At 38.1% G+C, this 27,823-nt stretch overlaps 1 protein-coding gene across 2 annotated transcripts in view; it reads right to left on the minus strand.

Annotated features, from left to right (window-relative positions):
• The window catches only part of LOC149833809 (uncharacterized), a 46,182-nt gene extending 42,424 nt beyond the window's left edge, over positions 1-3,758 (minus strand). For both annotated transcript variants that reach the window (XM_090011035.1, XM_090011034.1), the window contains exon 1: positions 3,477-3,758. In XM_090011035.1, coding sequence (XP_089867161.1) covers positions 3,477-3,726 — 250 coding nt within the window. In that variant the 5' untranslated portion in view covers positions 3,727-3,758. The remainder of the gene's footprint in view (positions 1-3,476) is intronic.
• Between the last annotated feature and the right edge of the window lie 24,065 nt (positions 3,759-27,823).

Below are 27,823 nucleotides of genomic sequence, written 5' to 3' on the forward strand. Positions count from 1 at the left end.
GAGAGTTAAAATAACTACCACGTGCACATATTTCATCCATACCACTAATGAAAAATATGTTTTCTTATTTTACATCAGTAGAAGACCTACCTATTACCTAAATATCTATTAGATGGGCCACTCCAATATATCAGTCAACAGTTTTTGCGGAGTTGAGGCACATAATATCATAAATTTTTACTAATTCTGGTTAAGCTAAAAAAAATAGCTGTTCAACATTTTTTGGATTATGCTGGTCTTTTTCTCTTAAAAGCGCACTTTCTATACCCAGGCTTTCAACCACATTTTGTTGAGATTGGGTAAGGGAAAAATGCTTTAAATGTAGCTAAACTAACTGGAATATTCTTACTTTAAATATATCTAGACCAATTATTTGGACCAGTATGGTGCTGAAAATATGATTCTTTACAAATTTCAATCAAAATCAACAGTGAAACTTAGTGCCTTGTATCTCAGACTTAAAGTATCAGGTTTGGCAAACACGTTGGCCAACAAATAAACCACTGATGTTTGAAAAAATGGAGATGTGAAATTTAATTTTTTAATAGCTGGGATTTGTTGTCAGCCCCAAACAAAATCTGATCCCTTGAATGTACTCTAAAGATTTGGATTTAAGGGATTTAGACACAATCATGTTCATCTGAGTAAGTTTTATGGAAAAAATGAAATGGTATATATAAGGAGACATAAATGCATGTATTCCATTAGTTTTAGTATTCCAATATAATTTTTCCATATTTCTTAAAAAAATATTGGAGTCTCTAGTCAACCGACTAGTCCCACTGAGGCACCGAAAGGCCTTTTAAGGGCATTGTGCCTTGGCAGAGCCCAATTGCTTGTTACTACCTAGTTTTCTATCCATGATAGAATTGGTTGTAGATTAGCTCATGCCACCCATTGCTTCTTATGGCTACTTCAGCACATCCAACCTGTTCACACTAGAGTGGCATCATGTCACTTAATGGAATACAAAACCACCTCAAACAACCTTTCTCACTCTTCTTATCTAAGGGAAATGCTATTAAACTTCCTCAAATATATGCACTTTAGTAATTTTCTTTTTCATCCATCAAGTCAACCAACTTGAGACATGCATATCATCTACAGGCATTTACCTTAGAGTTGTTTCGCCCAATAGTATCAGATCTGCTGCATAATGCAATACGAGCACCCCTACAGTCTGAGTAGTTCACATTCATTGCATTATATATTACTAGCGTGCTTCGTATCATCAGTCTGCACCAATCTTGTTATATTTATCATGTCATACAAGCTGAACATCAGAACACACTGTACTGTCTCAATCAAAAGAAGATGCTTTATTGCAACCATATGAACCCCACACCTCTAACTTTGCAGTCTATCTAGTGCATAACTCATCATTACTCATCCACTTGCACATTGTTGCCATCTATGGTTTTAACAAGCAAGGTTTTAAAACTCGCCGAGTCAACTCGGCTGACTCAGCTCGGCCCTCCAGCGAGTCAACTCGGCTTGCCTTGACTCGGCCGAGTTCTGGGATATTTGAATTTTGATTTTTTGGGTATTTCAAAATAACAGTTCAATAATAAATAATAAATTACAAGACAAACCAGTTCAAAGATACAATAATCTATCAATCTTTATGTGTTGATTAAACATATTGGCAAAAAAAATGATTCAAAGATCTAACAAAAAAGTGAAGCATACACGTATCGGTGCTTGTACTTCATGTTCTGGTGTTGGGTGCCTTTGAGTGTTGTTTTATGAACACATATCATATCCTTCATTGTATATAAAAATACATTTTTGTACAAAGTCTGTATTTGCTTATCTTCGTATTCTTGTGAATTTCTATATTTGCAATCTTAAATACACCTCGCACTTTATGCACTCATATCATATCCTTCATTGTATATATACAAATATATTCTTGTACAAAGTTTGAAATTTTGTATCTTCATATTCTTGTGAATTTCTTTTTTTGCAATCTTAAATATACCTGCACCCACACCTGTGCATAACAATCTGTACCCTAGCATCCTTATTTTTTGACAGAAACACCCATATCATACCAGTTGTGTTGATCTTGTACGGTATGCTTGTGCATGTATCCATGTGACAGCATTTCCCTTGCTCGGTCCCTCCTTTCAGTCCTTTGTCCTGCCTCTTCTAACCATTTCTTCCAACCTAGATGTTCTAGGCTTCTAGCTGGGGACAATCAATATTCATCTAGCTAAACCTGAGTCAAATATGAGCAGCATGCTTTGGCTCAATAAGCTAATCACCTTTGAATTTAAGGTATTCATTAATGTCCTTTTTATTTCTATTTATCTTTTTGCTGTAGTTGTATTATGGTTCATCAGCTTCTTCATGTAACTTGATCTTTCCATGTGACCTTGTTATGAAGAAGTTTGTACTTTTTCTACTCTGAACTTGCAATTTTTTATTCTGTCAACTCTTTAGACTATATGTTTACTGAAAAACATGGTTTGAGACAAATTATATATTGTTTTTCTTTTAAAATCAAAAGTTAACAAAACCCGGTCCGAGTCACGAGTCAATAAAGAACGAGTCGAGTTCCGAGTCACGTTCCGAGTCACGGGTTTTAAAACCTTGTTAACAAGTACAAATATTTTCTTGGAGTAAGTTTTCTAACCCCTTAGATGGAAAAGTCTCTTTAACCAATATCCACTGCTAAACTTTTGTATCTGAACAAGAAAATGTCAAATAATTGAAAGTACTGTGAAGGTCTTGTTATTAATCTCAGCATCATGGGTATTTTAAAAGGTTCTACAAAAAGTAAAACACATTTCAACTGCTTGTTTCAACATCAAACAGACATTCAACCTCTTAGTATATATCACCAACATGCAACAAATGAAAAAACAAAATCCAATTTTCCATATCTTTGACATGTAGAAAAAACATCTTTTGTCAACTCCTCGTAATTTGCTTGTCCCAAAATTAGATCGTCGGTAAATAATAAATAGCGATCACAAACAATGAACTAATTAATGTAACATTGTGGTATCTAAAGCAAATTTACTAACTCTTAGTGTGTGTTTTCTTTGAAATTTGCACACGCAAGAACAGAGAGAGAGAGATTCGTATCTTAAAATCCAAGTTGATGCAAGCGATAATTAAGTCCTAACTAATTTCCCTGTGAACTAATAACTCAGTAAAATCATCAACTAAAACAGAATCAAATCCAACGATCCAAGCTTAGCATATCCTCACGCTAAAAAATACGTCGATGAGCAATCGAATAAGCTAATCGTCGAAGACCGCAAAAAATCCACTCATTACCCTTCCAGGATCAACACAGAACTCTTCAATGAAGTCAACATCATAAACCCTCCATAATTCCAACAGATTGCAAAAGCAACACAAAGGCCAAACTAAAAAACAGGATCCAATGCATCGAATCAGAGAATGCCCGAGACGCTGCGGACGGAAAAGAACGATCGGGGAGAGAAATCGTGTGGGCGACCAACCTAGGAAGGCAATCTTAGACCTGAGCAGCCCCAACTCCAATTCCAACTCCTCCTCGAGCGAGTGCTTAATGTCCGACGGAGCGGCGTCGATCTCCTCCTCCAGCGAGTGCTTAGGGTCCGCCGGAGCGGCGTCGATCTCCTCCACCACCTCCTCATGGGCGCCGGCGCCGACGTCCGCTAGCGTTCGGACTCCGAAGAGAGCAAAGAAAAGGAAGAGGAAGGCGACGAAGCAGAGTCTCCGTGACGCCATGGCTTCCACTTCGGACGGCTTCTCCTCGATTCAATTGCGTTCCTAAGACCACGCTTTTTTTTAATAAGTCGGAGGGGGCAGGTGGAGCCTCTCCGGGACACGTGGCGGTTCCCAGGAGAAACACGGACCCCCTGGGGAGATTTCAGTTCACCATTTTTTCCTTCCTCTTTTCCCATGCAATATCCTCGATATTTTTCAAAATCCCGAGTTCGATTTCGCAGCAGAATTATTTCTCCGTGGGAAAGTAGTAAGAATCATGCGTGGGAAATGAGAGAGGGCCTCCGGGGAAGAAATCCCCGTTTGGCTGGTGGCTTTAATCCTGTTCGTTGGAGGAAACCCTGATCAATGTGGAAAGTGTGGCCGTAGTGTTGGCCCGTGATTAGGTGATGGCTCGCTCCTACCTTCCAAGAGTGTTGTTCTACTTTATATATGTCCGTGCTAAACCCATTTGGTGTTAAACAGCGTGTTAAATGGATTTTTTAGCTTCTTCAATGCTTTTTATGCATTTCCAGCCTTATAAATGTGTTGGGCATGGTAGTTTTACTAAAAATCCACACCTAGGTTATGTGTTTTATGTAATATAGTGTATTTTCACACTAAAAAATTGGCTAAGTGTAGAGAAAAAATTGGTAAATTCTTTGTTTTAGGCCGATGTTTGTGGGTCTGGGCTTGACCTAGGCCTCATAGACAAGGCCTAAATAAGCAACTTAAAATGTGATAAAAAGTTTTATTTTTAACTTTTAAATTCAAGCAAAATTTTGGTTATTTTTAAAAAAAAATTAGGTTATTTTTGAAAAAAACTTAGGTTATTTTCAAGCGAAATTCAAGTTATATATAAGGTTGAAAACGTGAGAAAAAGTTTGGCTGGCCTATCAGACCTTGGCCTCTTGCGTTAGCCCAACCATGTGTTGGATAGGCATGATATTTAAAAAAAAAAGGTGAACGGAAAAAAAAGAGATAAAAATATATACATGTGAGTTTTTCATTGTGTATGTTGCAACTGGGTAGCCTAGCAGCCCAGTCGAGTGGCTCGACTGGGCAGGTTTTGGCCCTATCCAGCCACTTGGTTAGACTGGTATAGGTCTGGCAGACCTCTGCCAAGCCCAGTCTGCATGATTTTAAAAAAAAAAACGGGGGGGAGGCGGGGGGTAATTTTAGAGCCCCAAGCCAACTGTCAGTTGGCTGGGTACGGTCTTGGCTTTAGCCCCCAACCGACTGTTAGTTGGTTGAGCATGCATTTTGGTTATGGCAGTCAATATATATATATATATATATATATATATATATATATATATATATATATATATATAACATATACATTTTGGGCAGACTTTGGGAAAAGAATATATATGCAGAGAAAGAAGTTTTAATGCATGAAAAATATCCAGATTTCCTATATGATTTTGTTCATGCATCGAATCCCTTTTCATGCTCAGTTTATGCTTAAATAAGGTTCAGATTTATACATGTTAATATTCAATTTTTGCTCATTGTTGTGCCTATTTGAATATGGAGTAGAGTTCAATTTAGTGTACTAAATTTCCAGATTTGCCCATTATAAAAGCTTTGGTTATATGTATGCAAATGAATGAAGTTTTCATACGCTTATACTTGAAATATCATGCTCGATTCAAATGTCATTGCAAATTTACCTTCATGCGCATGTGCAAACTTGAAAAATGCATGATTTGTGAACACGTGCATGAGAATGTTTTTAGTTCATGCACATCTCTAAATTAGCATATGTGAATGTGCATTGTAAAGCATATGAAATGGATGCATAATAACATGTTATTTATGATTTTTGCATATGAATGCATCAATGATCAAAAGTGGATCATCGTAGGTCATGAGAGCCTTAAGCATATGTTGTTCCTTGTTTGATTGTTTATGCATGACAAAAATCACACTTGATATTATTGTTTCAGTTGCACTGTTCTATATTGCCACGGACTGTGGTTTTGTGATAGCTTCACATGTTAATTTGTGAACCTGTGTTATTAATTTTGCATGTTGAATTGCAAATTAAAGAAGTTGAATTAATAATAAGATGAAAGAAGAGAACAGTGCAATTTATGCTTCCTTGATATCACTTATTTAGTATGAAAAACTTGAATATTGCCATGTTGAAAAAGCGTGCGGATACTAAGACTCTCTGTGCGTTATTGTGCCCCTGAACCCCGTATTGAGGTTCACCTCCCGGGTACAGTTTTAGGGAGATTCTGTCACTTTTCCTGAAAGTGGTGTGTAGACACAACTGTTGTTTTGGTATACCAAGAAAGTAATATTATAGTTATTGATTTCTATAGTGACCCGACATTTGATGTTGATTTCTAATATTACGATGGATGGTACTGATTCATGATATTGATCATGGGCTAAGTGTGGAACCCAGTAATAAAATAAAAATTATGTGTTAAGCTACAACTGGGGACCTAACTTGACCTCAGAAATTTTTACATGTTTTAAGTATCTGCGGGCAGCAGTAATAAAAAGATGAACTAAAGCTTGTGTGCATTTAATAAGGACTTGCATATAAAAGAAAACTCTGATAAAAGATAATAATTTATTCATGCATGTGCACTGAAATCATGCACATTCCTGTTATGCATTAGATCATGCATATTTACTTATTCTCTTGTGATATATTGGTGATTGTATGATAATTGCTCTTTATTGCATGATGAATGTCGTTATTGCTTAATTGATGTTCTATGTTGTTTACAAATTGTTCTCTCTTGTTTAACAATTATTCTCTATTGTTTGAATGATTATTTTTTATTATCAATTTGTCATAATTGCATCTATCTAAAATATTGTAGGATTCTTATTTATATTCTTTTTACTTATTTGATTCATTAGAGGGACATATACGCAAGATCTTTGATTATGATACCCTTACTTTTGTGTTTTTCACAGTTCCTAAGGCTCAATGAAAGAACATGCTTATGCGAGAAGCTACGAGGGCTACACGACTACTTGACAGACTTTTCTTGGGACAATGTGGCTCCCTGTTTTAATTTATTTATATGCATTTGCTTATGTCTTTAGACTATACGAATTCAATTAATAAAGTTGGTTTTGTTGGGATGGTAGTAGTATAAGATCTATTGTGGTTGTGGATGTGTTATAACTGTTAAGGCTCTGGGTCACTGAGAATGTTTTCGCAATTATTTAAAAAAAATTACCAGTTTTCAACGGGTATGAGTTGGGGTCGTTATAAGTTTGGTATCAGAGCATACCACAAAATCTTATATTCTACCATCTTTTTTGTACCAAAAGTCTCTTTTTGGTAATTGAGCCTTATCCAAGAATGTCATCAAGTCGTGCCTTATGCTCCAGAGCGGTCTCCATCACTGATAAGGTTATTTGATGCTTCTAAGGATGTTTGAATTTTTGTGATGACATGCTAGTATAGCTAAATATGAATTTCTTTTTGTGTATGTTATGAATGGCGATATGACTATATTAATGGGGGTGAGTATACAAGATCAATCCTAAGAGAATAAGATCGATCGGGGTATAACTTTTTCAATTTTTTCATATTCTAGATGTATCACCGCACCCGTGCTTCTTATTCTTTTGGTGCTCCCACAAACTGGCAGGAGCAAAGGGACTTCATGCTGAATACCCTCAATACTCTTACGACGATAATGGCTACCAACGTGTAGGTGCAGGCAGTGCCAACTCTTACTTGTGTTCATCCTGTTGAAGTTGCTCTGAACCCCGGTGTAGTCACCTATGAGAAATTCTTGAAGTTGGATCCACCAACTTTCGTAGGGAATGCCAACCTAGAGGCAGCTAAGAGTTGAGTCGAGAAGACTGAGCGGGTGTTCGATGCCCTGCCTGTCTTTAAAGACAGGAAGACCGCTTTTGACACGTATCGTTTAAAGGGCAATGCCAAGAAGTGGTGAGACACCTTGCAAAGGGTGAAGTACGATGGAGTAGATGTGATTCCCTAAGAGTTTTTCAGGAAAGAATTTTTGGATATGTACTTTTTCTCCTACGTGCGAAATGATGCATCAGAGATTCCTTGAGCTGGCTCAGGAAAGTATGAGTTTGGTGAACTATACCACCAAATTCAGAAGTTTAGAGTGGTATTGCCCAAACCTATTCGCTGATGATAAGGCGAGGGCAACCAAATACATTCGCGGGTTGAATGATGAACTTAGAGTATGTGTGATGATGAGCCGACCTACCACCCTCAATAACGAGATATAGTCTGTGACTGTCCTGAATGAGGAGTGGGAGAGGTCCAGGGATGGGTCGCAACAAAGAGGCGGCAACAAAGGTGGTTCTACGAGCAGAGCAAGGAAGAACCCACCTGCAGGCGGCAAGATGCAGGGGGGTAAGAGGAAGCGGACCTAGCAGGGACGCCAATAGGGAGCCCAACAAGGTTGACCCCAACAGAGACATCAGCAGAGGAAGGCCCCATACGTGTGTTGCAGGTACAACAAGCGCCATCCTCAGGGCTTTGTCTATTATTGAGGAGAGTCTGCTACCAATGCCAGCAGCCTGGGCACATTGCTACTCATTATCTGAATAGGCCGACCACTCAGGGAGGACAACAACAGCAATAGAGACTTCAGCAGCAGTAGGGACATCAAAGGATGAACGAGCGAGTTTACGTTGCTACAGTTGTCGTATAGGGTGATCAAACTGATATGATCGAAGGTATTTTCCTAGTTGAAAATTATTATGTGCGCTCTATGTTTGATTCTGGTGCTACTCATAGTTTTATATCATCATCGTTTGCGAGTGTGCTTGATTTAGTTTCGTCTAGCCTTGAGAAGGCTCTAGATATGATGACACCTATGTGTGCATCCTTTTTTTGTAAAAAATATTTTTCTGTCGTTTGCATTGTTATCGAGGGGTATGAGTTGTCTGCCGACTTGGTCATAATAGATATGACTTTCTATGATGTCATTCTAGGTATGGACTGATTGTCCAGACATAATGTTGCCCTCCAGTGTTGGGAAAAGAAAGTCCTTTTGTAGCATCTTGATTTGTTTGTGTTAGTATTTCATTCGACTAGATCATCTAGTGAGGTGAAGATAGTCTCAGCATTGAAGATCTTGAAGTACCACAAGCAGGGTTGCATGGTGTTCTTGGCCAGCATGTCTGTGCAGAATAGTCAGGCGACACCCTTGGAGCAGTTAGATGTTGTTCAGAAGTTTTTTGAAGGATTTGCCAAGATTGCCACCGCATAGAGAGATTGAGTTTTTATTGAGTTAGTGTCTGGTACGACACCTATTTCTCGACCACCGTATCGCGTGGCACCTGCAGAGCTAGTGGAGTTAAAGAAGCAGTTGTAGGAGCTTCCTGACAAGGGCTTTATTAGGCCGAGTGTATCTTTCGAAAGTGCACTAGTTCTCTTTGTCAAGAAGAAAGATGATTTCATGTGACTTTGTATTGATTATCACATATTGAACCAGATGATTGTGAAGAATAATTACTCATTGCCTATGATCGATGATCTGTTCGATCAACTGATGAAGGTTAACGTGTTCTCGAAGATCGACCTTCATTCTGGGTACCATCAGTTGAGGATCAGGGTGAAGGATATTCCGAAGACCGCATTCAGGTCCAGATATGGGCATTATGAGTTTCTGGTGATGTCTTTTGGACTCACCAATGCCCCTACAACATTTATGGAAATCATGAATTGGGTCTTTAGTTTGTGATTGGATTCCTTTGTCATCGTGTTCATTGACAATATTCTTATATACTCAGAGAGCGTAGAGGAGCACCGAGAGCATCTGTGGATTGTCTTGCAGACACTAAGAGAACATCAACTTTATGCTAAGTTCTAAAAGTGCAAGTTTTGGCTTAATAGAGTGATATTTTTCGGCCATGTGATTTCTGTGAAGGGCGTTGAGGTCGATATAGTCAAGATAGAGGCCATTTTGCCATAGGAGCAGTCGAAGGTTGTGTCAGACATTAGAAGTTTCTTGAGATTGGCAGGCTACTACCGTCGATTCATCTAAGACTTCTCGCGTATAGTTGCCCCAATGATTCGACTATTGTAGAAGGCGGTGGAGTTTGATTGGTCACCTCGGTGTGAGGAGATCTTTTAGGAGTTGAAAAGAAGGTTGACTACGGCCTCGATTTTGATGTTGCCTTTTAGGACAGGTGGATTTGTTATGTATAGCGATGCATTAGGGACCAATTGGGTTGTGTTCTTATACAATATAGAAAGGTTATTATGTATGCTTCTTGGTAGCTGAAGGTGCATAAGAAGAATTACCTCATGCATGACTTGGAGTTAGCAACAATGGTCTTCACGTTGAAGATCTGGTACCACTACTTATATGGAAAGTAGTTTGAAGTCATGTTCGATCACAAGAGCCTCAAGTACATATTCACTCAGCGTGATTTAAATTTGAAGCAACGTAGGTGGTTGGAGTTCCTGAAGGACTATTACTTTTCTATCTTCTACCATCCTGATAAGGCAAACGTGGTGGCATATACACTTAGCAGAAAGGTGTCTATCACGACAACCAGTCTGATAGGGCGTAGTTGGGATTTGATCGAGGAGTTTGTCAGATGACAACCATTTGTAGATGAATCTGGACACATCTTTTATACTGGAATGCAGGCGCGACCAAAGATTATAGATCAGATCGAGGAGCTTCAGTCAACTGATCTACATTTTAAGAAGTTATGTGTGAGTGCTCAAAAGCTAGAGGTATAGTTTCGTCGTGAGAAGGACAGGACCATCATGTTCGGAGATAGATGGTGGGTTCTGAAGGCATTTCAAAAGAAGCTGATGAGTGAGGCCCACAATTCTACATATTCTGTTAACCCTAGTTCCACCAAGATGTTCAAAGATCTTCAAAAGACTTATTAGTGGAATGGGATGAAGTGAGACATCGCTAATTTTGTATCTCGGTGTCTCACCTGTCAGCAGGTGAAGATCGAGCACTAGAGACCTGGTGGACTTCTGCAACCACTATATATCTCAGAGTAAGAGTGGGATGATATTTTGATAGATTTCATCATAGGATTGCCGAGAACCCAACGACAACACGATGTCATTTAGGTGATAGTGGACAGACTGACAAAGAATGCCCACTTTTTTCCTATCAGGATCAGTCAGAGCTTGAAGAGTTTGTTTGATCTCTACATGGATGAGATTGTTAGACTTCATGGGGTGCCACATTTGATAGTGTCAGATCAAGACTCTCATTTTATGTCTCGATTCTGGCACCAACTTCAGAAGACCCATGACACTACATTGAAGTTCAACATGATGTTTTATCCACTGACAGATGGACAGATGAAGCGTACAATATAAATATTCAAGGACATGTTAAGAGTGTGCGCTTTGGATTTGGCAAGAGATTTGAACAAACATGTGAAGCTTGCAGAGTTCTTGTACAATAATAGTTTTCATGCCAGTATTGGTATGGCTCCCTACAAAGCTCTATATGGCAGACCATGTAGATCCCTTGTGTGCTGGGATGAGGTTGAAGTGAGAGTAGTGGAATCTCTAAAGATCATCCAACATTATGCAAACCAAGTGTGTTTGATCCGGCAGAGGTTAGTCGCAGCACAGAGCAGTCAAAATGCGGAGCAACAACATAGAGAGCTCAGTTTTGATGTGGGCGATCACGTGTTCATTTAGATCTCGCCTACAAAGAGTTTCTTCTGATTCAGGAAGAAGAAGAAGTTGAGTCCTCAATATGTGGGACCCTTTGAGATCCTTGAGCGGGTTGGAGAGACCGTGTACCGTGTGGCACTTCCTCCTCAGTTTTTGCAGATCCACAATATTTTTTATGTCTCAATGTTGAGAAAGTATGTACCTGACCCCTCACATGTGATTTACTATGAGGCAATCGAGGTACAACCTGACTTGACGACATAGGAGAAGCCAATTGAGATTGTGTATTACCAAGAGAGGACGCTTCGTAGTAGGACGATCTTGTTTGTTAAGGTACACTGGCAACATCACAGACTGAACGAGTGCACTTGGGAGCCTGAGGCGAATATGCGTCAACACTACCCAGACCTATTTTGTATGTTATAATTTCATGGACGAAATTCCTTTAAGGGGGTAGGGATGTAATATCGTGTATTTTCACACTTAGTCATTTTGAGATTTTTCAAAAATTTGGCTAAGTATAGAAGAAAAATTGGTAGATTCTTGATTTTAGGTCGATGCCTTTGAGTCTGGGCTTAGCCCAAGTCTTATCGATAAGGCCTAAATGAGCCACTTAAAACATGAGAACAAGTTTTATTTTTAACTTTTAAATTCAATCGAAATTTAGGTTATTTTTGGGCAAAATTCAGAAGCAAAATTTGAGTTATATATCGTTGGATGCGTCTCAAAATTCTGAGTATAACGATATTTTATTTTTCTGAATTTAGGCTATGATTGGTCCAAAAATCATATTTTTTTAAAAAAGATCACCTCGACAAGCCGGGTCTGGATTTGGATTGGACTGAATCCAATGCTTATGATCCAAATTAATATGGATTTGGACTCTGCCCAATACCCATATTAATCTGGATTTGATCGAACAACCCAAGACCTAATTGTATTTTGGATATAGATTTGGATCTTGGATTTGAATCTAGATCCAAAACCCATACCCAACAAAAATATAGCTTTAAATTTATTTTTTATATGTAAATTGAGGTTATTTAGAGTTAAAAAGACTTCCAAAGGGATAATGTACCCTCTAGAAGTTTTTAAATATTTAATTATTAATAAATAAATAAATAATTTTAATTGATTCTGAATTTCACCTTTTGGTTATTAGTTGAGACTCTTTAAGTGAGTCCTTATATAGGTTTAAGAAAGGTAAAGAAGATTTGAGAAAGACTTTTAAAAAAACAGAAACTTTGAAAAGTCAACAAAAAAGGAATTTTAAAATTTTTGGAAAGTTGAGAGTGGGAGTCCCAAAAGGGGAGAGCTCTCTCTCCAGACCATCTAGAAGGCGGGGGGTTACCCCCCTTGTGGTCTATAAAAAGATAAAAAAAAAGAAAAAGAAAAGGGAGAAGAGAGAGAAAGAGATGAAAAAAGAGAGAAAAGAGAGGAAAAGAAGGAAGAATAAGAAGGCTTTTTTTCCAAACACCCATTATTTTTTTTGTTTTTTCTCGATCTACGAATAAGGTATAGGTCTTTCTCTTGTTTTGAATGAGAAAAAGAGCATGGATTTGAATTTCATGCAAGGTTTTAGTGAAAATCCATGGGAAAAGAGTAAATTTGGATATTTACTCTATTATGCATGGATTGATATTAACGATTTTCCCTTTTCGGGGTTTAGTTTGGGAAAAACACATATATCAAAAAGTGTATTGTATATATATCTCATTATGTGTCGTGAATCCCTAAATTGGGACATATTTGTCATGCTTGAAACATGCGCAAATCTGACCCAGGTTTAGCGTAGTTAAAATCTTGGAAAGAATAAGTATATATTCTACATCTAGTTAAAATTCCTATATATGTTTGTTCTTATGATAAAATATAATCTTTATTCATGTTAAAAGCTGTATATCAAGTACTTGTTTATGGATCAAGCATAACCGAATGAAAATATGCATATTCATGCATATTTGATACATGAAATTTTGCATATACATGCAGCTTGAACATGATTGTGCATATGCATGCATATTCGAAAAAGAATATGTTTAAATTCTTGTATATTGAAGTTTTCTTTGCTCATGTTTTACATCTGTTATTCGGCTGACTGGAAGCCCAGTCGAGTCACACTCAACTGGTCTGTCAGGCCCTGGCAGATCTGCACAAGTTTGGTTTGCGCAGGGTGTTTGCCGGGTTTTGAAAAACCCCAACCGACTGCTAGTCGGCTGGGTATTTATTTACTTACATTGGTTCGACTGGCTTGTCAGGCCTTGGCCTCTTGCGTTAGCCCAACCAAGTGTTGGCTGGGCATGATATTTAAAAAAAAAGGTGAAATAGAAAAAAAGAAAAAAACATTTATATATATTTTTTTCATTGTGTGTGCTTGCAGCTGGGTAGCCTTGCAGCCAAGCTGAGTGGTTTAGCTGGGCAGACTTTGGCTCTGTCAGGCTCAGTCCAACCACTCAGCTAGACTAGGTCTGGCAGAGCCTCTGCCAGGCTCAGTCTACATGATTTAAAAAAAAGGGGTTTTATTTTCAGAGCCCCAACCGACTGTCAGTTGGCTGGGTATGGTCTTGGCTTTAGCCCCAGCCGATTGTCAATCGGCTGGGCATGCATTTTGGTTGTATATATATATATATATATATATATATATATATATATATATATATATATATATATATATATAATAGATGTACATTTTGGGTAGATTTTGAAAAAATATATATGCATAGAAGAAGTTTTAATGCATGAAAAATATCCAGATCTGCGTGATTTTGTTCATGCATCGGATCCCTTTTCATGCTTAGTTTATGCTTACACGAGGTTCAAATTTGTACATGTTAATGTTCAGTTTTTGCTCATTATTGTGCTTGTTTGAATCTGGAGTAGAGTTCGATTTAGTGTACTAAATTTCCAGATTTGCTCATTGTAAATGCTTTGGTTATATGCATGCAAATGAATGAAGTTTTCACACGCTTATACTTGACATATCATGCTCGATTTGGCTGTTATTGCAAATTTACCTTCACACGCATGTGTAAACTTAAAAAATTGTGTGTTTTCAGCATGTGTATATTGACATGAGTGTTTATATGTTTACTTGAGCCCATCCTTGAATAAAAGCATGTAAATGACATGATTTTGTGAACACATGTATAAGAATGTTTTTGGTTCATGCACATCAATAATTTAGTATACGTGAATGTGCATTATAAAGCATGTGAAATGAATGCATAATAGTATGTTATTTATGATTTTTTGCATATGAATGCATCGATGATCAAAAGTGGTTCATCATAGGTCATGAGAGTCTTGAGCATGTGTTGCTCCTTGTTTGATTATTTATGCATGACAAAAATCACACTTATTATTATTTTAATTGCACTGTTATATGTTGTCATAGGTTGTGGTCTCGTGATGGGTTTTACATGTTGAATTACAAATTAAAAAAGTTGAATTAATAACAAGATGCAAGAAGAGAACAATATAATCTATGCTTTCTCGATGTCTCTTCTTTGGTATGTGAATCCTGGACATTGTAATTTTGGGAAACCGTGAGAATACTAAGACTCTGTGTGCATTATTGTACCCCTGAACTCAATATTGAGGTTCACCTCTCCGCCACAGTTTTAGAGAGATTCTGTCACTTTGTCTAGGGGTGGTGTATAGAAATAACTGTTGTTTTGGTATACCAAGAAAGTGACATTATAGTTGTTGATTTTCATAGTGTCCCGACATTAGATGTTGATTTCTAATATTTCGATGGATGATGTTGATTCTTGATATCAAATGAGGGCTTAGTGTAAAACTCAGTAATAAAATACAAATTATGTGTTAAGTTATAATTGAAAACTTAACTTGAGCTCATGATTTTTTATCCGTTTTGAGTATCCGCAGGCAACAGTAATAAAAAAAGGAACTAAAGTTTGTCTGCATTTAATATGAACATGCATATAAAAAAAACTCTAATAAAAGATAATAATTTATTCATGCATGTGCACTGAAATCATGCATATTAATGTTATGCATTAGATCATTCATATTTACTTTTTCTCTTACTTGTGATATATTGGTGATTGCATTATAATTGCTTCATATTTCATGCATATTTACAAATTATTTCTTCTTGTTTAGCAATTGTTCTCTATTGTTTGAATGATTATTTTTTATTATCAATTTATTATAATTGCATCCCTCTAAAATGTTGCATGGTTCTTATTTATGTTCTTTTTATTTATTTGATTCATTAGAAGGACTTGTACGCAGGATCTTTAATTTTGACACTCCTATTTTTGTATTTTTCACAGTCTCTGAAGCTTAGTGAGGGGACATACTTGTGCAAGGAGCTATGAGAGATACGCGACTACTTGACAGACTTTTCTTGAAACAACATGGCTTTATGTATTGATTTATTTATATTCATTTGCTTATATCTTCAGACTATACGAATTCAATTAATAAAGTTGGTTTGATTGAGATGATGGTAGTATAAAATCCCTTTGATTGTAGATGCGTTATAAATGTAAAGCCCTTGGGTCGCTCGGAATGTTTTCACAATTGTTTAAAATTTTTTTTGCCACTTTTTAATGGGTATGAGTTCAAGTTGTTACATTTTTTATGAAAAAAATGATGTTTGGAGCCTCAAAATTTTATAAAGATTTTAGATTGTTTATTTTCTAAAACTTATAAAAACTCATCCATGTGCTGGAATCAAATGCTTTAAGAGCTAATCCCTATAAAATCAAGTACATAGATCACATCTGTACAGTTAAAATTTAAAGATAAAATGAAAAAGCCCCAAAAACCTATTTAGCACCAAATAAGTTTAGTACTGACCCATAACTCTCTCTCTCTCTCTCTCTCTCTCTATATATATATATATATATATATATATATATATATAAAGCTATCCAACTGCATCTCTACCATATGATACCCGATTGATTTGGACAATCAATTTTTGGTAATTTTTAAAATTCTAACATTACATATGTCTAATTTCATTGATTTACTAAAAATTGATATTTATATATAATCACTAGAAAATGAGAACTAAAATTATGGGCATTTCCAACACTTTCTTTGCAAATTCAACCATGTGGATTTGCTAGGAATCAATCATGGGATCGTGTATTTTGAAAGCTTGAACATTTATGAAGATTGTAAGCCATTGATTTTACAGCTTTTAAAAAACTTATTTATGCATCAAAATTAAATTATTCAAAAGTGGGTTCTTATAAAACCAAGCATGTAAAAATTAGTGAATATATATATATATATATATCACCTGGTACTGTCCTTGTTGCTTTGTTATGCATCGGACATGGTTTGGGAGCATACGGAAAAAACATCTCCAGTACCTTTATATTTTCAAGGGAGTGGAGAATCCTCTTCTTCCTTTATGGGGTATCCGACTAAATTTGATTTGGTATAGTTGCATTTGTTAGGTTTCGATCATAACCGGATGCAGATATGGTTTTAATTTTTCACTACAGACACTGAAAAATATCTGAATTTGAGAGATCTAAATCTGTTTACATGTAAAAAAACGAATCTGATATGAGCTTTTCACCGTCCTAATTCCAATTTGTTTAGCCAACATCTGATTAGTCGAATATAGTATTGACCACATCCAATCTGAATTGAAACCGTTTACATCCCTAGGTGAGACCCATTGCGTTGCAAGTCTAGTCGAATCTGGACACTGATTCAGCCTCGGATCCATTAAGAACATGACCTCAATTAACAAGGCTCTAGGCAGGTGTCTGATAGCGAATCATAGACAGTTAGGTGATGAGCCAAAGGCAAACCACAAAATCCCAACCCAAGCCTGCCCCAGATGAAGATGAAACTTGATTGCCAACCGATCTAGCCCAGGTAAAGTTGATGGGCTAATGGGTCAAAAATAATGGGATGATGGGTCCGACAAACCCAGCCCACCAAAAGGACTTTGGCTAGGCCCAAATTGAGCCTAGCATCAAACAGGCTTGGCCAACTGCAGTCTACGGGCCTGCCGGACTGATATCCAGCCCAAATAATAGAACTAAATTGTTTAAACCCTTCAAATTTTTAAATTTTGTTGTGCATGTTTGATTCAGTACATTCTCAAGTTGGATTATGATCTGGTTTATAGACAACCAAGTAAGGTCCGGGTCGGACTAGCAGTTGGGTCCTGCATGTCAAGCCCCAATCCAATTGCGTTATTCCGCATGCTTTGCAAGAGTGGATCAGGTCAGGGTAGGGATGAACATGGTTCAGATTTTGGATCCCAAAATACATTGGGGAGTGGGATCAGTTCGGATTTGGGACAGCCAAAATTTGCAAAAATCCTTTCATGAATCCGATCCGTTTGCTACCTTAGGTCACCGGTGCCATGACGTTGTTCCTTCGATGACGTTCAATTCAATCAAGAGATGAATGGTGTACAACCATTAAGACTGGGGTCGAGGGGTAAGCCCTCAGAGTTTTACGCTGACCTGGATAGAGACCGTAAGTACGGCAGGCTGAGCTAGCGCGGTTAGGTCGCTTCGCCTGGTGCGGTTTCTTCAAGTAAAAATTCAAAAAAAAAAAAAAAACTTTCTGATCATTTCATGTTCATTGTTGGTTTCAAGTAGGGGTGGCAATCGGGTCGGGTTAGCGGGTTGGCGGGTCGGGTTGGTGGGTCAGCATACCTCAACCCGAACCCGACCCGTTTATTAAATGGGTCGGCTGTGGCAAACACGAACCCGACCCGTTTAATAAATGGGTAACCCGACATGACCCGCCAACCCATTTAATAAATGGGTTGGGTCGGGTAAACGGGTTTTCAGGTTCGCGGGTCAGGTTGGCGGGTCGGGTTGGCGGGTTGACAGGTTGGCGGGTCGGGTTGACGGGTTGATGGGTCGGGTTGGCGGGTCGGGCAGCCGGGTTGGCGGGTTGACCCACCCGCCTAACCCGTTTATTAAACGGGTCAGCCGGGTTGGCGGGTTGGCATACCCCCAACCCGAACCCGACCTGTTTAATAAACGGGTTACGCGGGTTGACCCGTATATTAAACGGGTTGGCTTAAGCCCAACCCGAACCAGCCTAAGAGGCGGGTTGGCAGGTCGTGTCAGAAATTGCCACCCCTAGTTTCAAGCACCATTTGACGTTTGAGAGCGTACCTTTTCCCTAAAAAAAAAAAAGGTACCCCTCTTTATGCAAATCACCTGGTAGTTGTACCCATATGGTAATAAATTGCTACATCATTTACTAAATTGTTGGCTATTTCCCCAAGAATAAATTAATATTCACAACAAAAGTATTGCCACATAGGGTTGAGCCAATGTCTCAAATCTCGGTATTGAGGCTATGTTGGCAAGGGAAAATCTCATGTCAAATTTAAAAACTGCTTTTAGAGAAAATTTCCAAAAAATATTTTTGTATAAAAACTGTAAAAAAAAAAATTTGAAAACATGATAATATCATGATAAAATCAACAATTTAAGGACTTGTGACTTAAAAAAAAAATACTAATACATATTTGAATCATAAAGCAAACATTTTAAATATTTTTGCAAACCACACATGCTTGCACATGTCGATTGTTTCTTTTAAGACAAGCTCAGTTATACAATGATACCATTGGGATTCTAACTTGCAACGTCCCAACACAAGGTGACATGCACTAGTCGTTCCTACCAGACAAGCGGAGCCCCGTTGGTACATGTACATGTGTTTGTCATTGCTAATTTACTAAATAACATGTTTTTGATAGAATTGATTTAATACAAAAAAACTTTGAATATATCAATATCAAGTTTTGGTGTTGATATGAACCATGGACTTTTTATAGCTCTAAGAAAACACATATATGAGCATGAAAAATACATAATTTAATGCAAGTTTATATATGTGAGCTTGCAACACATGACATGCATACACACATATATGAGCATGAAAATACATAATTTTAATGCAAGTTTTATATATGTGAGCTTGCAAACACATATGACATGCATAGGCACACAATCAGCAACCAAGTTGACATGCATACACACAGGGACATGCCATTTTGGTGGCATGTACTTAGTGACATGAGCGGACACGTACTGACATGTACAATCGATATTTCAATACCATTTTATTATTTTTTAATGTTTTAAGGTTTTATTTCAATAAAAAAGGTTCGTAACACTAAAATATCAAAAAGTTAGTCTTTTTATTGATTATTTTTAAAAAAAAAAAATCATGTCCTCGTGTCCTACTTTTCAACAAAGAATTCAAACCTGCAAGTCTCCCGCGTGTCACGTACTGAATTGGGGTGCCAATGGGTCGGGTTTACCCAGACCTATTTGGTGTTATCTCTTCTCATCCTACTCCAAGTATGAATCCAAAATCCAATTAGGAGGAATTTAGCAATACCCATCCAAGTTCGACCCTTGTGCATATCTAAGTGGAATGGTGGCTAAAGTCGTTTTCATATCACAAGCTTAACTACTAGACGTATAATTTTTTATATCAAATGTTCACTTTGTACCTAAAGGATTATTATTATTATTATTATTATTATTATTATTATTGGAAAGCAAGCTGGGAGTAGGGATGTAAACTGTTTGAATTCAAATAGAACGTAGCCAATACCATATATCCGACTAATCCAATGTTGGCTAAACGGATTCAAATTCATATTCGGAATTGGATGGTGAAAACCTCATGTCTGATCCATTTTTTTATGGAAACAGAATCAAATATCCATCCAATTTGGATATTTCGGATTTGGTAGCAAAAAATCAAAATTATATCCACAACCGATTATAATCGGACATGGTTTTGCCTTAATGAATGCAATTAAACAGAACCGAATTTATTCATATATCAGATAAAATCTGATTCATTACACTACAAGAAAATTGTTAATTAGCGACGGAAATTTGCGACGGATTTTTTCCGTCGCAAATTAGTGACAAATTAGCTAGAGAAAACTTTTTTCATGAATCCGTCGCTAATTAGCGATGAAGGTTGTTTCATCGCTAATCCATCGCTAATTAGCGATAGATTAACGACAACAATTTTTCGTCGCTAATTCTCAATACAAGAAAACCATTTTAGCGAGGGATTTAGCGAGGGAATTTTTCCGTTGCTAATCCCTCGCTAATTAGCGACGGATTAGCGACAGAAAAATTCCCTCGCTAAATCCCTCGCTAATTTTCGATTTAAACCGAGCGCGAAATTTTCCCTCTCTCATCGTTCGAAATTTAAATCGACCGCGCGATTTAAACCGCTCTCTCCCCGTCGAAGAGCGCGCTGGAGAGCATGACGGCGATGAGGCAGATTGTTGGAGGACGGCGACGCCGACGGACGACGACGACGGAAGACAGCGACGATGGAGGACGGCGACGCCGGAGGACGGCGACGCCGGAGGACAACGACGACGATGACGGAGGACGGCGACGATGGAGGACGGTGCCGACTTCGAAGGACACAGTTTCATGGAGGACGGCGACTCCAGAGGACGGCGATGACTTCGGAGGACGCCGTTTCACGGAGGACAGCGACACCAGAGGACGGTGACGACGTCGGAGGAAGGCAACGGTGACGACGGAGGACGGCGACGAGTTCGGAGGATGCCGTTTCACGGTGGATGGCGACGAGGCTGAGCGATTGTTGGAGAAAGGCGACGTCGGTTCAAGGAGGATGGCGATGCCGGAGAGCACCGATTCACGGAGGACGATACAAGTCTGTGAAATCCCTGTCGGGTGCGGTATAAGTCCGGCTTATTGCTGCCGGAATACCGCCCAACAGGGATCAATTTTTTTTTTTTTTAAAATTTAGCGACAGATTAGCGACGGATAATGTCCGTCGCTAATCTGTCGCAAATTTGTGACGAAATTAATGACAAATAAGTTTTTTCGCCAATTAGCGAGCAAAAATTCGCGATGGCCTCTATCCATCGCTAAGCCGTCGCTAAACAGTTTAGCGACGACTTAGCGACGGATTAGCGACGGATTTAGGTCGTCGCTAATCCACAGGTTTCTTGTAGTGTTAACACCCGTAGCTGGTCAAACCCGACCCCATGATTGATGGTGCTAGCTCACCATCCAACTATCTTTTTCGACCAATTTGTTGGATATTCTTTAAAAAAGTAAAAGCAACATCCCAATGATCAACGGAACATGATTAAATGTATAAAGTTGGCCTAACATGCCCACTAAAAGGATGAGGGTCAATAGCGGCGAATCTTTTCCAGCGAGAAAAAATCTTGCCGCTATTTATTAAGCAATAACGATGAGATTTTTGTTCCCGTTAATAACTTCATCAATAAGGGCGAGCAATGAATCTCACCATTATTACTCTACTACGGCCATGAATCTCACCGCTATTAGCTTCATCAATAACGACGAGTTATTGGATATACCCTAGAATGCCTTACCCTTGCACAAATCTTATTGTTAAAGACATGTATAACGACAACATTCTCTGGTTGTTAGATATTGTAGTTAAAACATTTTAACGACTATATTTAACGACCAAAAAATCTCATTATTATAGATCAATAATGTCAATATCTGGCTCTTGTCATTATAAGGTTTTACTTTATAACGGGGACAATTATGGCGCTACTATTGATCTTTGACGGTAGTACCTAATGGCCAGAGAATCTTACTGTTATAGATCAATAATGGCGAGATTTGACTCTCATCATTATAGGAACCTATCTCATCGTTATTGATCTTTAATGTCAATATCTAACAACCAGAGAATCTTGCCATTATAGATCAATAATGGCAAGAGCTAGATCTCACCATTATAGGGTTTTATTCTATAACGATGACAATTATGTTGTTGTTATAGAGTGAATTTATAAAAAGGGCATGACAAACCCTTTTTATATTTCCCTCTCTCTCTCACATTTTTTTTTCTTTCTTCTTCGACGAGGGTGTGAGGCCGACGGTGAGGGATGAGGTCGACAGGGGTTACTGGCGCCTGTGGTGATGTCGTCGGCAAGGCGCGGTAAGGTCTCCTTCTTCTTTGCTCTTCCCCCTCCTTCGTTCTTCCCTCTTTTCTTCGTCCTTCCCCCTTCTTCATCATTCTTCCCCCTTCTTCCTTTTCTTCGAAGTCCTCTAGAGGTAAGAGAGAGCGAGAGCGAGTGTGCGATATTTGCTTCTATTTGTGCTTCTCTCTAGATTGATAATGGAACCATCATTTTGGGGTTTGTGTATCGATTTTTCATTTTTATGTTTTTAGGGCATTCTATGTGGAGTTATGTGATGGCTTCAGATAAACAAGGTCAAACATCTTCTCATCTCATGTTTTTTTTTAAAATAAAAATCTTTTTTGTAGAACATTCATGCAGTTCACTTCATTTTTGTCATTGTTTTCCTTTTAGTACCTTTTCTCATTGATGTATGTAAAGTTGAAACTATTGCTTCAGATTTATAATGGTAATTTCATGTTTCTAAGGTATATTATCCATGTAGCAGGTTTTTAGACAGTTGCTATTTTCATGAAAGATAAATTGCAGATGGACTTAAGGTATAATAATATTTATGGTTGATTTCTGTACGAATTGCAGATGGACCTAAATAAGGTAGTTTCAATGGTTTCATATTATGCTTCCTCATCTGAGCTAGCACAGGTGCAAGGCAAAACAATATATATTCAATATTCAAATAGGCAAGAAATCGTCAACAATAAGAGCTCTGGTGTTGTTTCTGGAAATGTCTTGCTGGTGACCATTGAGGGTGTAGAAGCCGGAGATGTCAGCATAGATGTCATTTACTTAGTAAGTTGGAATGGCCAACACATTTTATTTGGACGCATAAAACTAACTGCATAGGTCTTGTTTATTTTATGGTTATGCATGTATATGATATGATAGTAACTCGAGATCAACTTTCTACACGTAAAAGAAGCAATGCGAGAGAATTTGTTTTGCTCTAAACATTTTGTAGAGCAAATGTTGTTGTACTTGGTCTTTGACTTCTGGTTGACATATTTTGCATGGATCAATAGGTCCATTTTGTCATGGAGAAATCTTCGTTATCAGCCCTACTGCATTGGAGAATAACATGTTTGTTTTGCTCTTTTAGTCATTCTACTCTTAAGACTTACAGCCTTGCATATTTACTTAATTTGTTTTTTGTCTAATTGCCCTCCATTCACAATGCTTAATTCGAGATGTAGGACCAAATTGACCTGTAAGAAAGTTGTTTTTAAGGTTAAATCTTTGAACTTTTTTTTTTTATCTCATATATATCTTTTCTTTTCACATTTTGTATCTATTTCATTGGCATAGAAAAGTTACACATTTATCCTCCATATATTTTTCACTTAATCTATTATATTGAGATTCTTGCTTCACCATTCATGGTGGGTAGAGCCATTCTTTTTTGCCTATTTTTTCCTTTGTTTAATGTTGTTCTAATAATGATAAGCTCATGCGTATATTTTCTATGTTTGGTTGCTTTACTGCTTTTCTTTTCTTTTCTCATTTACTTTGTTTTGTTTGGAAGTAGTGTTTATATAAGATCACAAGCATTATATTGCTTTTTAAGTGTATTCCAATATTATGACGCCTCTGGTGTTAAGATGAATGTAATAGTCTTACCTTACCTGGCAGGTATTTTTCTGCACTTAAACGTGTCTTGTTGATTATTTATCTTTATCTGATATGCATGAGGGATACTTGAAGTTTTTGATGATCTATTTCAGCTTTCTTTGATGTAAAATAAGGATATTTGGATAATGTTACAAGTGTTCTCTGCAATCATGTGTTTACAAAAACAGGTAAAAGGTGGGTCTGAATAGGAATTTTTCCTATGTAGTTCATGTGCCTTTGCTCCATTCTATTGCATTGTGTTGGCTTCCCAAGTAATGATTTTTGCTAATGCCATGATGTCTATAGTTTGAAAATTGACTGGCTTATGGTTTTTTGAGTTTTTTTGCTTGAAGATCTTTATAGAAGATATTTCAAAAGCCTTATCATCTAACATGGTAAGTTTTTCTTGTTTATTCTCTTCATATGTGTGACAATGATTATCTCGCAAAATCATTTACATGTCATCTTGTTCCAACAAAATGGACTGTAATCATGTTCTCTTGTAGTGTTTTATGTATTATATGATAAACATCTACCTCAACCTTTCGTTACTTTTTCTCGTGAAAAAAAAACTTTATTAACTATCTAATTGCTATTTAATCTTTTTTTGCTTGTTTTGCCTTCATTATTTTTTCTCACGAGGAAAGAATCTTCATTACTTTTTTTGTATGATCTGATCTCGAGTGGTATATTTTTATTGCCCTCAAGATAGAAAATATGCAAATGGGCTTAGAACAAATAGGGCGACATTTGTTAATTATTTTTTTCCAGGTTTATAGCCTATAACGATGAGACCCAAGATCCCTGTCTCCCCATTATAGTCTATAATGGAAAATCAATTATCTCTGTTGATAAGCTAGGGATCTCACTGTTGTTATATCCTATCACGCCATTAAAATTATCTCACAGTTAAAGATTGTCACGCCGCTATTGGTGTTCCCAGTTTCGATGAAATTCATCGCTGGTGTTGGTTCGCCCTTTAATGATGAACTATATATGTTGTGGTTATTACTCAACAAAGGCTAAATTTTTTCAGTGACTTATTGGTGAGAATTCTTGTTGTTATAGGCCTATAGCGGCCATAAACAAGACAATAGCGACAAGATATATCACCGCTATTGAGTTGCATCCTTGTAGCGGCCATATCAAGTTATGATTCCATTATATGCTTTGATATTTATAAGAAGCAAAACTATTATGTTGGGTGCAACAAATACTAGTGGCTTTTTCATGTATGGCACATTTAATTTAAAACTATTACCAAAAAATGACTTGCTATTTTTTGCATTATCAACAAAAGGTAATGATCATTATCATAGTTGCTAGCGATGGATACTTAATGGTATGGGTATGGGATTCGGGCATGCATACGTTTTCAAAAGTTTTGGGTACATTTTCATTGAAATGTGTATCTAAAAATTGAGAGAGGATCATGTCAGAGGCAACTCTAACAGTAAACCGTTAGAGCTGTATATACTATATATCCAATATTGTTCATCTATATGATGAACAACCTCCCAAACACTATGAGAGGGTGCTTTGTATCTTAGATGGGTCCTATAATTTCTTTTTTGAACCATTGATGCTTTGGATGAAGGGCATCTAGAGTACAAATAATGAATGGCTAAAAATAAACCCAAAGCATTGTGTTTGGGAGGTTGTTCAATGTGATGTAAACCGTGAGAGCCCGATTTATGAGAAAAATAACCCACTATGAATTATCTAGAGAAAACATGAAATTTAAAAAAAATGCTGAAAAACAATAAGAAATTACTGGAAATAAACAAAAATAAGAAATAATTGGAATAATCTGGCAATAACAATTTTTGAAATTCAATTATGATATTAACTTTCTCTAATCCTTATATCTTCCCTATATTTATAGGGGAAGAATTCTAATATAATAGACTCAATATACCATTTTTGATAAGCATGAATTTAGAAGGCAAATCTTAATTCTACTAAACTACTAAAAGAGGACATGGATCAATTATTGATATCCAATATTCATTATAATGACCCAAGTAAGAAAATATCCAAACTAAAATAAAATGGATCTCAAATGATCCAATAAAGGAAGTTCACTCAAATATGCATCGCTCAACTCTTGCATCATTCTTCCTAGGTTGAGGAAGACTTGCCCACAAGTCTTGATCCCGCCTACACTTCTTCGAGTTATGATCTATTCGCAAGAAATAATAAAAAATTGAAACCTTTGAAAGTCATAGATCTGCTAGCAGTAGTGCGATTCGATCCAAAGAATGTTCATGCAAGTGTAGAATAAAGAACCAATCATCCAATGGCCGGTGTAGCATGTAACCAAATGGGTCTTCATGTAGAACAACAATCAAACAAAAAAGATCCATTTTAAGATGCACTTGAGTCCAAGTTAAATCAACCAGATCCAAGTTAGTCTTAATAGGACCCTAGTGGGTTATGGTAGGTCCAAGTCAAATGGATAGGTTATGTTAGGAATATGAGTTGGCTTCAAAAGGAGTCAACGCTAGATTGGCCCAAATGCGGTTAGGAATGTTTTTGGGTCAAAAATAATTTTAGGGGTTCATATGGGGTTAAATGGGCCAAAATGAGGGGTATTCGGGCTAGAACTGGATCCAAATAGAGGGGAAAGGGGAGGTCAGGACCGGGTTTAAGTGAGAAATTGGTTTTGTTCTTCGGTTCTTTGCAAGACATGAAGGAAACCAGTTCAAAACTAAATTAGTTCCAAACCCATCTCTCTCACCCTCGACGGTTTAGATGGAGCCCTCCCTCTCCCACTGCCTTTGGGAATCCGCTTGTGGGTCATCAGTAGGTGGCCTGCTAGTCCGCTGGACTGGAGTGGCCCGGCTGTGACTGGCCGACGGGATCCTTGCTGGCTGGGTAAGAAGGAGAACAAAAATAATGAAGAGAGAGAGAGAGAGAGAGGAGGTGTAGTCGGAGGGGCACCTAGCGGACTGATGGTGGCAGGCTAGGCCACGCATGCCGCCAATCTAGAGTGGCCAGCGACCACCTTTTGATGTCATCCTGGCTGGCCTGCACCCCACCACTGGTGGCTGGATGAAGGGAACAAAGGGAACAAGAAGTAGAAGGCGAAGCCGAGGAAGGAGGATGAGGGCTCGTCATCGGTGGGATTGCCCCCGCTGGCCTGCCTCATCTGGCAGAAACACGTTGGGCGATGGCTAGTCATTGATGGGGGTCCCCACCATATGCCCTTCTGTCCCCCCTATTTCGGGTGGGACGATGGATTGAGGCCCACCGCTGGCCATCCTCATTGGTTGGGTGGGCCTTCGTTGGCCTATGCCCCCTAGCAGAGATGAGCCAGGTTTCTCAGAGGTGGTGGTGGTCTTCTCCCTACCTTATGAGAAGTTTGGTGGTGGTGGAAAGGGGAGGGGGGTGTTGAGACGAGCTTTCACCGCACGACGATTGACCGGTGGGTCAGTTGTGCCTAGACAGAAACGAGCGGGCAGGTTATACGCCCCCCCCCCCTCCCAAGGAACACACTGTAGCTATAATGAGTGTTCTTGGGTCCCCCACGCGCTCAGTGGGTTGTAAGGGGAGCTGTACACCCCACTGAGCCCCATGCAGCGCTCAGTGGAGACCCTGAACACGCACTGTAGCTACAATGCATGTTCCGAGGGTGCATACACAACACTCTCTCCAGAAACAAGGAGGAAGGGGAAGAGGCAAAGAGCACCCTCCTGCCCTCCTTAAATCCGACTAACGGTAGGGGATATGGGTTCTCTAGTGGGTTAGGCAACTGACACCCTCTTCTGTCGAGTAGGAGGATGCCGAGAGGGTGGTGTGTGTTCTCCTCGAAACACGAATTGCGTGTTCCTGTGTGTACAGAAAAATATCTTGGGACCCACGATAATTCATATGCTAATGTTGTCCATGATGACATTATAATAAAATAACATATGAAAAAGATAGATATGCTTTTGCCGGAA

This window comes from Nuphar pumila, chromosome 6 (genome assembly GCF_984573655.1).
Source record: "Nuphar pumila chromosome 6, dmNupPumi1.hap1.1, whole genome shotgun sequence".
Taxonomy (NCBI): domain Eukaryota; kingdom Viridiplantae; phylum Streptophyta; class Magnoliopsida; order Nymphaeales; family Nymphaeaceae; genus Nuphar; species Nuphar pumila.